We start from the raw sequence: 17,264 nt of genomic DNA, 5'->3' as shown, positions 1-17,264 counted from the left end.
GGTTGTAGGGGGTGTTCACACCCGAACACGGTAAGTGCCCATAAGTGTGTGTCATAAGCACATACGAAATAATACCATAAGTCTGGGGGAAAAAACCTCTCCTATCGAGAGTAAAAAGTGCCCCAGTGTCCTACTGATCACCAACACTCCTATGCCAGCGTAGGCATAAGTGAGGCATGAGTGAAATACCCAAGAAATATCTCATCAATTTTCTTCTTCTAAGCCCCTATAAACTTAGTCTCCCTAAATCTCATACAAGACAAGATGGCAAGGCCAATGTCTAATAGCCAAAGCCATTGTACGCAGTGTCATGATGTAGATATGACCAAAGCTCAAGTAAAATACCCAAGGTACCCTGAACTATGTTTTCTTGTTGAGCATGAGGGCAATAGGGATTCTCAAGAAAGATGGAATGCATGAGCTGACCAAATAGAGCCAACCAGAGCCAACCAAGTGGCTATGGAAAAGCTATTATCTGTGACCAACCAAAGAAAACATGAAAAGTTAAATATCAAAAGCTGTACTTAGGCTCCAACAGCAGTCTCTCAAGGCTATGGCAGTGATGTCACCTAAAGACTAAGCACACCACACTTGGAACTGCCACCTAGGATTGACAACTTAGCTGAGACCTTTAAGCATGCTCTTCTCAGGTGTGGAAAGAAATTGGATTTCCTTTTTAGTGAGAAAAGATAGTCACATACACTCTAGTATTATGGTCTCAATTCTCCATGCATGAGGACTTCATAGGCAGCTTGGCTATCAAAATTAGATTCAAAGACCAAGGACACCAAATTTTAGACTAAGCACAGAAATTTGGCAAAAAGCTCTTAGGATGCTCTTCTTGAGCATCAGTGGAGATGGTCACAAGGCTCTTGTAGTATGGCCTTTCACCTTGGCACCAACTCTATGGGGACAATGCTTTAGGCATTCAAGGCCCATTTTCCCACGCTGGACTTCTCACAGAGATAATAATAACTAGGATAGATTAATGATAGATATAGACAAGTGATTGAGCACCTAAGCTTTCCCCTCAAGGACTACTCCTCTAGAAAAAATGCCGACACCAAATTTTAGACTAAGCACAGAAATTTGGCAAAAAGCTCTTAGGATGCTCTTCTTGAGCATTGGTGGAGATGGTCACACGGCTCTTGTAGTATAGCCTTTCACCTTGGCACCAACTCTATGGGGACAATGCTTTAGGCATTCAAGGCCCTTTGTCCCACACTGGGACTTCTCACAGAGATAATAATAACTAGGATAGATTAATGATAGATATAGACAAGTGATTGAGCACCTAAGCTTTCCCCTCAAGGACTATTCAGCCATATGGTTCAAGATTCTCCTCTAGAGAAAATGCCAAGAATTGAATATACCACCTTAACCAGCAGGCCAATTATTTGCCTGTGATGAAAATAGGCAGTCCGATTGATGGTAATGAATAAAGCCTGCAATTTGAAAACAGGGACTGAGATGGGCTGTGCCCATTTCGTTATTTAACCACCCTAAGAAAAATGCAAGCCTGCCCACTGGTTAGCAATGACCAAACAACCTAACACCATCCAATGGCCTTTTCAGTACATTGCCCGTTTGGGTGATAATACTAGGGATAATTTTTTCTCATCTTCCACAACAAGGTAGGGCAGAGTTCAGTTTTGATGGACCATTAAAAGCTCAATGCTGATTGTGGTAGATTCATTAAAAATAGGCAAGCCATAACAGCAGTAAATTAGGACTCTTTTTGGCCCTGCAACACAAAAATATTTCCAGCATACCTTGACCTTTCCATCACTAAGCCCAAAAACAATCTCGTTTGGGCTTGTCCTTGGCCAAATAATGCTATTAATTGGCAGAGTTTGCTGAAACTTGTTGCAAATTGACTTTTTTTCTCCCCAGTTGATCCTACAACAAACACTATGCAATAAGTTACATACATTCAAAAATTAAATAAGAACCATATTATATCATTCAAAACCTGACAATGTCACAGGAAATATTTATTATTCTTAGAACAACCAATTTTCTCAGAAAAGTGATGAAGCTTTCTACATGCAACTAGGAGCCAAAGATTTATTTTTGGTGTTTGGCAACATATTGCTTTAATTTCCTTCACTCAAATCTCATTCATGCAAAAGGAAAAGAAACAAACAGATAAGACAAGAGCAAACGCTAGAGAGGCATGGAAACTTCAAAGACTATATGAACATAAGAGCCATTGTTTTAGCAAAAGCCCTAAGCATGAACAAAAAGAACTACAATTTCCTTACCCCAACTTATATATAAAGATAATGTCATCGCTTTGAGCAAGAGCAAGCTTTGTGCTATCAGGAGAAAACATCATTTCTACTATTATGTACAGTTTGGAGCCCTGCAGTTGTTCAAAGACATACTGTTATTCTTTGAAAAGATATGATAAAACCACTGGTTTTAAATTGAACCAAATTGCAAACTAGAGCACTTTTCAAGTTATTCACCTTTGAGTCAGCCGGCTTAGTAGCAAATTTCTCCTTCAATCCTCCAGCATCATCAAAAAGGTAGACTATTCGTGATATTGTAACAGCAGCCAACCTTCGACTAAACCAGCCAATAGAGATTAAGTTCTAGTGAGATGTAGGGTTATAGCATCAAGATCATATGTCATGAAAGAAGCAGAATTTTCAATTCCAGAATACTTTTTCTTTCCTAGTAGACCTTTACTTCTCTTACAAGCAATTATCAAGTTTGCAATTAATTTGATGCTTTTCACTGAAAACCTGCTTGTTCTCAAAGTAATCTTGGAGATATGCTATCCAATCATCCAAATTTCCTTTACTTGATGTGGGAAAACATCAATTCTTGTAATTGAGAAGCTCTACATGTTGCTGGCCACTATGTTTTAAGGTAAACAGGCTTTATGTACTTGCAGCCAATCAGCATTGCATGTCACATAGCTCACCCTCCTCATCTTCAACCATGTTGAACATGAATGTGTTCGACCAACCCCCACTCATCACCTTGAACATCAACAGCCTCCAGTTAATAGAGCATGAAGACCTAGGAAGCTGTTAATTCCAAAGGACAGCTGCAGCTAGCAGACATATCAATGTTCCCCTATAGGAACACAAACTCACTTGCTTACAAGCCAACAGTGTATAATTAGCGCCCATAGCCAGAGCAGAGGGGTGTGTACCTAAACAAGTCTATTGTCATGTGTGAGAGACCATGGAAGTATTGTTGCAAAGAGAGCTGTCTGTGTCAGGCTAGATATTGGGAGCTCCAGCATTGGGATCCTCGGACCTCAACATCTATCCACCAATTAACGTCAAATCACAAGCTTTCTAGTTAGATAGAGTGACAGCTTTATTATTTGCAGTTGATTCTTCGATTGTGTTGGAGGTAACTTTCAACAATCTAGAGACCTTGGAGGATTAGGAGGGCATAGGCATAGAGTTTCAAGGTATCGCATATAGAAAGGAGGAGGCTTGGAAGGCCTTTCTTTTCATAATAGGTGCCCGAAACATTTCTACAGATGCTGAAACCAGCCTTCCTTCTTGGAAAACATGGTAGATGACCTGATTTACCACAAATTACAACAAGCAATAAATACACAAACTTCCCCATTGTTACACAAATCTTTTGATATGGAAGTGCCTTACAGGGCTGATCTATATTTTGCATTAAGTGAAGAGCAATTGAAGAAATCACTGCTGAAACCCTAATTTACAAAAGAAATTAGGGTTTCCACAGCCACTAGGGATCCATGCCGAAGTACAAAAGACCTTGTACTCAATGTAGCAGCTAAAGGAAAGAATTTTGCAGCTGATTGGAGAAGTAGCCCATTCTCAATTTATTGTGGCTCACATGTGAGAGATTGAAGACCCAATTGTGCCTGAATTGTGGTACAATCAAGGGGGAATTTGTTGTTATGAAGTGCGGGTCATTTTTGACAACAATTGTATTAAAGATTGAAGGAGATCAACCCATGTCTCGGTGTACTTCAACCTTCTAGTAATACAAGATAAAGAAATACTACAAGGGTGACAGTTGTTGGGGCCAATCCACAATCAGCTGTCCAAGGTTAAGTAGTGAAGTTTGCTTTTTTTTTAATCAGAGAAGAGAAAATTTATATTAGTAAGACCCTTCAACTATTGAGGGTTTATCAATAGATGAGAGAGGAAGCTGAGAGAAAAATTCCCCGATTCTGTCACCAAAATAGGGGCAGACCTGCTGTCACCTGCAGTGGGACAGCATTTGATGCTGTCACCAACTACCTGGCCCCTCCAGAATGCTATTGCCAGCCCTAGAAGCAGTCACCTGCTGCTAGTCACCCCTCAGAAGCTATCGCCTATTGTTGGAGACCCCCTAGCTGGCTGGACCTTTCTTGGAACTGCTGCCACCTGTTGTAACAGCCTCTCCTCTGACTCTCTCCACCTCCACCAACCCTCCTCATCCCCTATGAATAGGCAAATTGGGGCCACAATTGGTAAGCAAGTGGCTAGACCCATAATGTGGGTGCATAGGATAGCCTACAATGCCCAAAAAGAAATGCACTAATGCGCCTTCCGTCTGTAATATAGATATTAGCTTTCCATCACCTTGGCATCAGTCCCCACTAGTTGGCGTCATCTTGCATTTTGCATTTGCTGCATCGGGAGGCTTTCCACGAGCAAGCGTTAGCTTCCATCACCCTGGCGTCACCTTGGCATTTGTATTTTGCAGTTTGGAGGCTATCTCATTGCCTGGTGTCATCTCCTTCACCTTGGCATCAACTTCCTTGCCCTTGGTGATAGTGCATCACACTTGGTGTCAGTGATCACATTTGCATTTGTAGCCTTGTGGCCTTTGGCATTTGCATTTTGCATCCAGGCCATCTCCTTGACATTTGAGGATTGCGCTTTGCCTCCCTTGACAACTAGTGATCATCTTCTTTGTCTTTGATGGCATTGGAGGACGAGGGTTCACTTCTTTGATAGTTGTCCTTCACCTTCTAGTGATTACTTTGATAGCGCACTGCGTGGAGGACTACATTTTGCTCCCTTCATTGTGTAGATTCCCTATGGGTGCTGCGGCCCGATTCAGACAAGACAGTGTAGTAATCTTCTAAGCTTCGGCTCCACTGTATTAGCTTTTCTTCTCATAGTACGATTTAGTGCATCATCATTGTGTTCTCGCGTTGACAATCATTGATAAGGATGTCAATAGTTATAAAGTGAAATGTGATTTGCAAATGGTCAATAATGCCTATTTTCTTGAAGGTTTGATATTGTTTTCATGCTTATAGTGTACAATTTAATCATTGGTCATATAGATAATGAATAGGTAGGATTACTTCTTTGAGTATTTTGTGTATATTTATTCTATAACCCATATTTTTTACCATGTAGATAAGAAAGGTTTTTTAGATGTTTCCTAAAAATTAATACTATAGGAAACTTGTTTGAAACCCATTTCTTACCTTGCCGTTTCTGAAACTCCTAGCTACTATGGTTGGGCTAAATCAATCCCTTTTCCAACAACTCATTAACTTGGCTCATAATCTCCTCCTATTTGGCTGCACTCACCCTATATCATGGCTTATTAGGAGGGCTATTCCTAGGGATCAAATCTATACCGCGATCTTCTAGCCTTTTAGATGGAATCTGCCCTAGAAATGATTGAGAAAAGCAACCTGAATATTTTTTTAGAAATGAAATATTATCCTTATCCAACTTAGAACACATTCCCAACATTTTCATCATCATCTTTATCCTTAGCGAAAATCAAGTACCCTAAAAGATAATTTTTTATTACTTTAGAGATAGCAAAAGTTGTTGTAGCAAGGACAGACTCCCTTTTAAGTTTTATATCCAATGTATGGACCTTGCCCTTATGATGAAGAGTTACAACTTTGTCATGGGCATCAACTACTGCATGCATGTGATACATAGTAACATGGGACACGTTTTGGCAATGGGGATAGGAACGGGGACAAGGCAAGAATTGCCATCCTCTGTTACCATGAGAGGGGGCTCTAACATGAAAATGGGACTAGGACGGTATGGGTACGGGATGGGAGTGGGATGAAAAGCTACAAAGTGTCCATCCCTTGTTACTATAGCGTGATGGCACCAAGTCATTCGAAGTAATACATCACATCTATGAAGAACCCTTTGTTGTCCACATAAGTCTGAATATGTAAGCAAAGCTTCCCAATGATAAGAGTGACGAGCTCTGCATGCCCCTTGCATGCCATACCAATCTCCCCCATGGACCCATCTCATTCTATCTAGTGCCTAGATGGGTAGCTATGTCTACAAAGATAAAATTGAATGTGCACCAGGATCAAAGAAACAATAAATGCATGCTAATCTCTAATCTTACCCCATGCTCCACAAAGTTCTATAGCATCATCGTTGGGCTGATCCACCACCACATTGGGATCCAAGCCAACCAACATTTTGGGGGTTTTTCCTTTGGGATCTCCATTATTTTCAACTTTTTCAACTTGCTGCCTATTGGGACATTCCCTTGCTATGTGCCCCTCCTATTCACATACAAAGCATTTATTTGCAGCCATTAATTCTTTGCATTGCATCACCAATTTCCAAGTCCTTGTTGTTTTTGCCTCTTCTCATCATTGTTTTCAAATCTACCCCTTTTCTTAGCCTTGGAAACTTTCCTAAATGACTTCTTATCTTCATCCTCGAAGCCCGAAGACTTTCCACGCAACAAAGCATCGACTATACATGCCATCTCAATTAGCTGTAACATGCTGGTCATGGTGGTTTTTATGCAAAAATCCTTGATTTCCCTAGGCATCCCACTACAATACTTTTCCATTTGCTCCAAAAGGGGGACAACACAGAAAGAAGTGACCAACAACAATGCCTCCCAAAACTTCTTATTGTATTGCTCCAAATTCTTGCCTTGTGATGCATCCAACTTATTCCAAAGCAGACATAATATCCACTTCAAAGGTACTCATCAACTAGTTAGAAGCAAACAATTGCTTAAATTGTACCCATGTTGATAGTGCTCTACAATTTAAGCAAACAATTGCTTAAATTATACCCATGTTGATGGTGCTCTACCTTGCATCAAAAGTGTGGACCACCACTGCAATGCATTTTTGTGGCTTCCTTTTGAATCTTAGAAGATTCAATAAAGTTACCTCCAAAGTAGGCTGCATCAAACTATTGAATGAAAATCAACACTTTCGATCTATCTTGTGCAACACTGAAGGTCTCAAATTTCACCCCTTTACCACCATCATCATAGCCCTTTGCTAGTCCCTTTGGTGTTAAATTATCATAAATTGATGGCTGCAAAAAGGGTGCATTTACTATAATTGCATTATGACCAGCACCAAAAAAAGCATTTCCATGGCCAACATTCTTTCCTTGAGCCCCATGCGCACCGAGGATTGCAGACCCATTACCATACATGCCATATTGTGCCCAGACACCATGCCCACATTGCTATAACATAGGATTCTACATTCCACTACATTGGGTTTTGCATTCCATGCATTGGTTGCTACATACCTTATGGATTCATACCATACATCCCAATATGCGGTCCTTCACCAACCATCGCATGGAAGCTACTTCCACCACCAAAGTATCCTAGATAACCCATATTAGCATGCATGCCCTGCTGTCCAAAAACTAACGGATTGGCACTACCAACATCGCCTTGCATTTGTATGTCTTGCCCCACTGGCATGAGTTGTTTTTGTTTATCACCAACATTTTGTGCATTCTCAGGCTGCAATGGATCTCTTTGGGAGCTTCTTGCTGCCCAGAAGCTCTAGAGGATGGCATCTTCTTCTTGCCCTTGTTGTCCTTCTTTGAGAACTTCTTTGAGAAGTTCAAAAAACACATGAACTGAGGATCAAAGATATCAGCTATTGTCCTCAATGAGCCTTAAACTGGTCATCATATTCTTTATCCCCTTGCTGGTCATCACATTTTGTGACCTTGAGGAACCCACTTCTTACTTTAAACCCACATTCTCTCATCATTGTGTCCATGTTGCATGCGTGTTCCAAGATAGGCATTGCATTTTCCCTATTGCTTTATGTACCTTCAAATGGTGAGACATCATCATGACTTAAACTATTGTATGATGACATGCCTGTTGTAATGCACTCAACTGATCACAATTTCAGCAAGAATGCAGATTCTCTAGTTTGCACACAAGTGCCCCAGGCCCACCTACTCAAGAGAGTTTATGTATCCCAATAATGGAACCATGAAATCAGCCTTCCTTCTTGGAAAGGGTGGTAGATGACCTGATTTACTACAAATTACAGCAATCAATAAATACACAAATCTGAAAATGCAAACTTTACTACTTAATCTTGGACAACCGACATTAGATTGGCCCCAACAACCAACACCCCTTGTGGTCTCTCTTTATCTCATATTACTAGAACATTGAAGTACACTAAGGCATGGGCTGATCTCCTTCAATCTTCAATACAATTGCTGCCAAGAATGACCAGCAGTTCATAAAATCAATTTTCCCCTTATTGTACCACAATCCAAGCACAATTAACACAATATTAGTGAGTTTGGGATTCTCCCAATTTCCATTTTTTGAATACTAAAAAAGTGGCACCTCGATAACATGGCCATAAGTTTCTCAAAACCATATGATGTGACCTATCATTGGAAAGCGCTTGAAAAATGGAATCTATTGAGCTATAGAGCGCTCGATTTGGAGTTATAATGTTCAAGTTATAACAAATCCAAAGCTTTGACCATATGTCCCAAACTTATGGGAAATTCCCATATTTCCCAATATGGTGCTAATTGGGTCTTCAATCTCTTGCATGTGGACCACAATAAATTGAGAATAGGCTACCTCTTGGATCAACTGCAAATTTCTTGCCTTTAGCTACTACACCAAGTACAAGACTTCAATAATTGGGCACAGAACCCTGAGTGGTTACGGAAACCCTAATTTTTTATGTAAATTAGGTTTCAACAACAATTTTTTCAATTTCTTTTCACTCAATGCTAGAAATGGTTGTGAATTGTTAAGGGTTTATCAAATGAGAGAGGAAGCTAAGGAGAGAGAAATTCCCCAATTTTGTCGCCACAAACTTGTTGTCACCTGTTGTGGCATGACATTTGATGCTATCGCCAACTGCTTGGCCTCTCCAAAATGTTGTCACCAACCCCAAAAAGCAATTGCCTACTACTAGCCACCCCCTGGAAGCTATCGTCTAGTATGGCAAAGCCCTTAGCTGGCTAGAATCGCCCTAGAATTGTTGGCACCTACCGTAGTAGCCTCTCCTCTAACTATATTTGCCTCCACCAACCTTTGAATGGCTCAAATGACCCTCAGCTAGACCCAACAACCCTCTCTCAACCTTGCATAGGTAATTTTGACAAGTGGTAGCATGTTTTGCCACTTGGCAACCTTCTAATTGCATTTTTCAACATTAATTAATTTTCACATTTTAATTTCTAAAAATTATTTATTCATTCCTTTGTCCCTACCCAAGAACTGCTAGTGCCCATTCACAGTCTTAGACTAGCATTAATTTAATTCTACGACATTTATATACACTTTGGCCTGAATACCTATCACCTCAATGGCAAGAGTTCAATAGGTAGAACTTTGTCCTTCTTAGGATCTTCCCATTACTATCAAATACCTCATAACTCATAATGAAGTATATATGTTTTTTCATATGATGACTCCTTGTGCCAAGGAGGGAACATAGAGAACTCCTCCCCAAATCTCTAGCAAGAGAAGCCATTTTTAGATTGAACCAACCTAGTACTAATGAAAAAAATATCCATCCATCCAATCAAGTTGACAAACAATGGCAATAACATAGGCGATATTTTCTCTAGACTCAACCAACCTTATTAAGAATCCATCCTCTCTTGTCATCAAAGCCAATCAATACAAAGAAAAAGCCTTAAACAAATAAGGAAACTGTAAAAAAAATTTAAAAAGTACCTCTTTAGAGGGACCACTTTTCATAAATGCACCACAAGTTCAAACACATAGGCTCACGGGATGCTCCAAATAATGTTTTTTGGAACTCTATGGTACAAGGTAACGTCATCTTGATAAGACACAAAGTCTACATAACATGGGGTTCTATCACACGGTTCCCTCAAATGTCTACAAAGACATTGATGGAACGGTCTTATTTTGTTGCTATATAGAGGCATAATTTGAAGTTACACACTGTAAGCTTGTCTTTCATGCATGCCCATATGCTTAGGGCAAACTGGTTAGTGTTTCCATTATCAACTCAACAACCATAAGTGGTCCATTTATAGACAAATATGCAATTAAAGAAACCGTAACCAATCCATTTGCATACACAGGCAGACAACATTCAGCTGGAAAAAGTATTCTCTCTCTCTCTCTCTCTCTCTCTCTCTCTCTCTCTCTCTCTCTCTCTCTCTCTCTCTGTGTGTGTGTGTGTGCGAGTGTGCGAGTGTGCGCCAAGCGGTCCGAAAAGCAAAATCGACGATGGAAGGAAAACCTGTTCGGAGACCAGGCCAGAGCGGTGACTTTTGCGATGGTGTTGGAAGGAGGCATGATGGTGGAGCTATGCCGAAAGTTTATCCTCTTCGTCGGAGGCTGCAAGGCCATATCTGCTACTCTCTCTCTGTCTCTAAGGGTTTTAGGGCCAACAGGCTAACGACATTTCAAAGCAACATTAGCTCATTTCACAAGCCTACGATTCTCAACGGCCAGTTTGGTCCCCGACCAGCGAATCCGGTTTCACACTGAAACCTCAAATTTCTTCTTCCGGTTTCCTTGGTTATTGATTTTTCTCTTCTTCCTAATATCAGGTCAACATCTAGAAAGTTATACAATATCTTGCACTCAATAATATTGACTAGCGTTTCGAGTGTGCGAAGCAACAGCTTTGCTGTCCCGAAGCGGCAAGCGAAGTTGTCGTACGATACGCTTCACAACAACTTCAATGCCCCGAAGCGGCATGACAACTTCACTCAACAATCCATTCCTCAGCTTTCTCTCTTCTCTTTTCCCTCTTTGTTTTTAATTTTTTAATTTACTCTATCTCTCTTTCTCTCTCTCTCTCTCTATTCTCCTCTCTTTTCCTTCTCTCTCCCTCTCCTCTTTTTTCCTTTTTTTTTAATTCTTCTTCTCTCTCTCTCTCTCTCTCTCTCTCTCTCTCTCTCTCTCTCTCTCTTCGTTCTCTTTTTAAATTCTTTATTTTCTCTCTCTCTATGTCTCTCCTTTTCTTCTCTCTACATTGTTCTTCTCTCTCTCTCTCTCTCTCTCTCTCTCTCTCTCTCTCTCTCTCTCTCTCTCCTTATTTTTCTTTTCTTCTCTCTTTCTCTTTCAAGTTTTTTATCTCGCTCTCTTTTCTCTTTATATATTTTTTCTTCTCTCTCTAGTTTTCTCTTTTCTCTCTTTCCCTTTCTCTCCCCCTATTTTCTCTCTATTTCAAATTATATATTTCCTCTCTGTCTCTTTCTAAGTCAAAAATTATATTTAAAAAAGGTTTAATTTAAAAAAGAATGTTTTCTTTTCTCTTTTCTCCCTCTCTCGATCTTTTCTTCTTTTTTTAATCCTTATTCTTCTTCTTCTTCTTCTTCTTGAAAGTGTGTGAAAAACTATGCCTTAAAAACTTTAAATTAAAAAATATTTTTAATAATATTTAATTTAAAGATAAATTATAAAGTTTAATCTAACTGTGAGAATGAGAGTGAGAGAGAAAAAAAACCTAGGCCCTACACATGAGAGAGAGGGGGGGAGAGGGGAGGAATTTAAGGGGAAAAGATAGAGAGTATGAGTGAGAGAGAGGGGAGGGGGCTTAAATTTAAAAAAAGGGGGGGAGGGGGAGATGTGTGCGGGGCTTTTAATAAAAAAAGGGCGGGGGGAAGAGAAAATGAGAGATTACACGTGAGAAAGAGGGGAGGGGAGAGGGTTTTGATTTAAAAAAGGGATGTTTGGAAAAGGGGCTAGATTTGGGAAGCCTCTAGAGGTTCAGTGCTTTTCGAACCTACAACAAAATTAATATAGTAGTAAGATAATGCCTAACCTTGAAAGCATACAACAATATGTCTAGCAATCCATGCTCACAAATATATCATTTTGGCAAGACTAATTATTCACACTCCACCCAATATTTTATAAATTCCAAGACCTTCTTTATTTCATTGATCTAAATATTTGTCCACACCAACATCGCAAAATACATTAATCCTTTTGATCTCCACCTTGCACAATACCATTGGTGCTACATGTTCTAATGTACAACAAGTCACAAATGTGCAGCAAATCGGCATAACGTAAAATCCATGTAAGATAAAAATCCAATCACTATAAATCAATAATCAATCAAAGAAACTAATAAATTAATTTTCAAAATAATAATCATATCAACCTTTGTCCAATATACAACATCCTAAAGGGCTCTCTTTCTTGCATCCAAACACATATACAATGGGTTGGACAATATCGATTTCATCATGGTGAATGAAGATGACATTGAGATTGATAAGGACAAGATTGTGTCAAAGGTTAGGCTTCATCGTTTTGTTGTGAGTGAGAACAACAATACCTTGAAGGCTCAATGTAAAGGGATACCTTTGCCCATTTCTACAAGTTTGGGTGTTAAAAGTCATTCTTTTTTTTAGGATCCTTTTGAATTTAGAAGTCCCGGTGTGGAAGAGGATCTTATAGGATTTTTAAATGTTTTAATGTGAAGCAATTTGTTTCGATTTTTAGAGAGTTGGAGTGTAAAAGGGGATCATTTTTTATTTGCAGGAGCTTAGTGTGGAATATGATACTTTTTGAAGGATCAAACTAGCTATTGAGGATCGTGGCTTGTGAAAATTCATTTTGAAATGTCATTGGCATGTTTGCCTAAGATCGTAGAGTAAGAAAAGGATTAGTTGAAACTATAGAAATAAACCATACTAACTCATACAAATTCTTGTGTTCGTGCTTCTTATGTTGTTGGAGCACTTTTAAATTCACAAGATGGGAAAATGCATTAAATTTGTTGAATGCAATCATTTTCACAATGTGATGGTCTAGATGACAACAAATGAGAGGACTACGTTAGAGCTTATTTCCATTATTTTATTGAGCGAAAAGAACATTCTCTAGAAGGTTTACGAGGAGTAATCCTTTGGTCCCTCAAATAGTAAATTTTATAGTATTCCTTGTGCGTCTTATGACAAATGCAAAAACAAATAATTATAGGTGATGTTGCTTGGCTAGAAAAGCATTATAGAACTAATTGAGCTAATGCAATCTTCCCAAAACACGGATTAAGTTTATGCAACTCATCTTGCTATAAGACTTATCTAGACATTCAATAATTTGCTAGAAATTGCATCAATCTATGAGTGCAAATTCATTGTTCAAAGTGCACACTTGATATCGACAACTTGGAGGTTCACAAATGCCTCCATTAAAGTGTTGTTTTTCTATTAACGTACTTGCAAGGGCATGTTGACCCTAAACATGCTCATGCTTTAATTTTGTCTTTGTGCAAGAGGAACAAAGCTAACTAAGAGAAAGAGGTATAATCACTAACTAATGGTCTCTTGGCTTTGTTGCTGAAAATTGTGAGTGGGAAGATAGAAAGGAGGAGAAGAGGAAGAGAAAAAGAGAAAGAGGATATAATCTTTTCATATAGTGAAATGAGCAAGATGGTTCTACATTGCAACATGTGGTGGTAGCTTTTGCCTTTTGTGAAAGAGTTGTTGTGGTCTTATTGTTGCTTTTGTTAAGGGGAAATTTTAGCAAGGACTAGGATCTAGTGGGAATGAATGGGAGGATGGAAATTTTCGAAGAAGGAAATACCTTCTGATTAGACAAATGAAATTGGCCAAAAGAATTGAGGAACTAGAGTGCTAACAAAGTTTCCAATGGTTTCTATCGATCTCTAAGTTTTAGTATCTTTTACTATTTAAGTTGCTCTTTCTTTTTCCTTGAGAGAAGATACACATCCACACACATATGGATAGCTTAGTCATCTAGCAAGAGAAAGAATAGAAAGAGGAAGGGGAAGAGAGAGAAATGAGAGAAAAAAATAAATTAAAAAAACCAAGGATACTGGTAACTGAAAGAAGAAATTTGAGGTCTTAGTGTGAAAGGGAAAGAGAGAGAGCCACCTTTGCTTGCAATAATTTGCTAAATATGCAAGCCAGTTACACCACACCTATGACAAGTTAAATGAGGATATGTGCCTCCATCTACAAAACAAGACTAAATGAATGAAAATAAGAATACCAAATATTAAATTAAAGTGCTTACGACCAAAAACCCTAAATAAGACCAAATAAAACCATATATTCTACCATATTAAACAAAGACAAATCAAATATCAAATTTGAAAAGTCTTGTTTATTCTTGTCTTCTTTCTTCTTCTCTCCCTCATTGTTGCCCCTTTGTGTATTTGTATATGCAAATACAATGAGATAATTAAAAGTTTGACAAACAAGGGGGGGAATAAAAGTATTGGGATAAAGGGCAATGCCCATGTTCACCCATAAGGGCCAGCAGGTTGTACATAAGGGCAATGCCCATGTTCGCCCATAAGGGCTAGTAGGTTGTACATAATACATATACCTATCTAAAACATTATGGAGGTACTCTTCAGTACCACAAATCTTGTGTCTCTATATCTTCTCTCTATCAACCTACATCTCTACACAGAAGCTCCATTGTAGCTAACTCAACAAAGTGGTATCAAAGCTTGGTTATTTAGGCAATTAGGAGCTTGGCATTTCTTCAAGTGCAGGAGCTTGAAGTTGAAGAAGAGTTCACTCCGAAGAGCCTGCAAGCAGGGCAGCAAGGTTTGAAGCTTGAAGCTTCCCTCTTCATTTGAGCTTGTTGGCAGTCATCATTGGCCACTTGGGGACCCTCCCCATCATCTCCAACACTTGGACTAGCATTCCAATCTCTTCAGGGCTGAAGCCGCCATTAGCGTAGGTATGTAGATCTGGTTTTCAGCATGCTTAAGATCTATAGCAGCTGCTCCTCTTCATTTGGCATCATGGTTGTGTTCTAGACTTTGCATCTAATGCTTAGCATTGAGCATTGAAGTGTAGTATTACACTTGGGACTGATATACATTTAGCTTCGCGTCTGAAATACACAGTATTCAGATCTGTAATAAACAGGGCAACACCTGCTCTCTTGAGATTGATGCTCATATGATAGCTATTTGGATGTATCTTGATGTTGCATGCATTGGGAACCATGTGGTATTGTCTTGAGGCCATTTTGAGTTAATCTTGGCAAGGATTTGGCTCATTTTGTAGACATATTTGTGGCTAGATACAGGGCAGCAACTATTTCTTGAGTGCATTTGGTGCTACATGACTTGGAGATGTTATGACCATGATTAGAGATCATTTTGGGGTGATTAGAGTCGTCATTTTGCTTGGTTTTGACAGAGATTTGGTTGCTGGAATAATAGGGTTGAATGACATTTTGACTGTCTATGCATTATGTCTTGCTTCTAGACTTGGTCTCAAGCATTCCAAACCATGTATTCATGCTTATGGTTGATGCTACATGCTTGGATTTGATTCCGGAATGCATTTGAGCATTATTAAAGCTCATTTTTTGATCAGCTTTACCTATATGTCTACTATTGTACATTCAAGACAGTTTCTTGCATATTCAGGACATCATACCTCATTGTCAGGAAATTTGATATGTTTCTATACAAGAACATTATGGTGATGTTTTGAGAAAATTTGCATGTTCTTTGGACCTTAATCTCAATCAGTCTAAGAGGTTATTTCAATTTTGAATTTTCAGGACAAATTTTTCCTAAATGTCAGGACTGCACTCCTAAATTGCAGGACAGCCACTTGTATTGTCAGGAGTTTTGGGACTGCACTCTGTTTTTGTCAAGAAATTCGTATGTTTACTCTCATTAAATGATTTTGAGGCATTTTGGGCAATGAACTGGTGTATATTCTTGCTGCTACATACTTGGGAATATTCCTAACATACTACAGAGTGGATTTTGGAGCTTCCATTGTTTGGCATTAGCTGTCATTTACTGTCATACAATCATTTGGCTGTGAATCATGGCTAGCAGCAGTGACAATCATCTTATGCATATCAAGAAGCTTGAAGGAGCACACAACTTTGCAGTTTGGCAAAAGCAGTGCTATAATATATTATTGTAGAAGAAGCAAGCACGCTCAACCATTGAGCTATCAATTTCTTATGCCTTGTTGTTTAACATTGAAGGGTTGGATTGTGCTTATGACATTTGGAAGTGACTGGAAGAATTGTATGCCCAGAAGAGTGCTATAAGCAAAGTCTATTGACTGAAGAAACTCATGGATTTGCGTATGAAAGAGGGTATTGCAATGTCTACTCGCCTTAGTGTGTTTAACTCCATTTTCAACTAGCTTGATGCTTTGAAGTTCAATATTGATGCTGAGTTCAAAGCTATATCCTTGCTTTGCACTCTGCCAGAGAGCTAGGATACCTTCAGGACTGCTATGAGCAATTCTAATGCTATGCTTTTGTATGCTGATGTAGAGAGTGCTCTACTCATGGTAGAAATGAATTGGTAGAATAATGCATCTAGTAAGTCTTGCAGTGCTTTGCATACTACAGGCAAATCACAGCATAAAAGGCAAATCTAATAGCAAGGGACGTAATAAGGATGTTGAATGCCATCACTGTGGCAAGAGGGTCACTTCAAATGTGACTGCTATAAATGGAAGAAAGAGAAAGGGAAGGGCAAGAAGACGGATGACATCAAGGAAGAGAAGAAAGAGAGTCAGTCTGCTAAGAAGAGCAGTGTAAATATCGAAGAGGCGAATGTAGTCAGCCTGAGAGCGACAATGGGAATGATGTACTCTTTGTCTCTTCATGTTTCAGCGCACATGCTTTGATAGTTGATACGAATGATGACAATGCACACTTGGATTTTGGATTCGGGTGCCTCTTTTCATGTCACCCCTCATCCTGAGTTGTTTACAGACTATACAGGAGGTCGACATGGTGTTATCCATCTTGGGGACAATTATACATGTGACATTGCAGGCATTGGCAATGTGCAACTGCAGTTTCAGCATGGATCTGTCTTCACTCTTTAGAATGTAAGGCATGTACCACACATCAAGAAGAGCTTAATTAGTACTGGATAGCTAGATGACGATGGACTTCATACCACCTTCGGTGATGGAGAATGGAAGATCTATAAGGGATCTAGGGTTATTGCCAGAGGTTGCAAGAGTGATACTTTGTATCCACTTCATGTATCTAGTGTGTGTGACCATGTTGTCGTCGTGACCGAGCAACCAAGTGTTTCC

General features: G+C 39.3%; 1 protein-coding gene across 1 annotated transcript in view; it reads right to left on the bottom strand.

Moving 5' to 3' along the window:
• LOC148019832 (intraflagellar transport protein 172-like) overlaps positions 1-10,610 on the bottom strand; it is a 324,662-nt gene extending 314,052 nt beyond the window's left edge. Inside the window, exons 1-4 of the mRNA XM_087700018.1 lie at positions 10,472-10,610; positions 2,472-2,571; positions 2,265-2,365; positions 1,773-1,899 (exon numbers count right to left, since the gene is read on the bottom strand). Of these exons, the coding sequence (XP_087556144.1) occupies positions 1,773-1,899; positions 2,265-2,365; positions 2,472-2,571; positions 10,472-10,581 (438 nt within the window). The 5' untranslated portion in view covers positions 10,582-10,610. The remainder of the gene's footprint in view (positions 1-1,772; positions 1,900-2,264; positions 2,366-2,471; positions 2,572-10,471) is intronic.
• Positions 10,611-17,264: the final 6,654 nt, after the last annotated feature.

This window comes from Lygodium microphyllum, chromosome 19, assembly GCF_053477565.2.
Source record: "Lygodium microphyllum isolate KBCC chromosome 19, Lygodium_microphyllum_v1.1.10, whole genome shotgun sequence".
In the NCBI taxonomy this organism is placed as follows: Eukaryota; Viridiplantae; Streptophyta; class Polypodiopsida; order Schizaeales; family Lygodiaceae; genus Lygodium; species Lygodium microphyllum.
The sequence above is the reverse complement of the archived record's forward strand: the minus strand, read 5'-3'. Positions and strand labels throughout refer to the sequence as shown.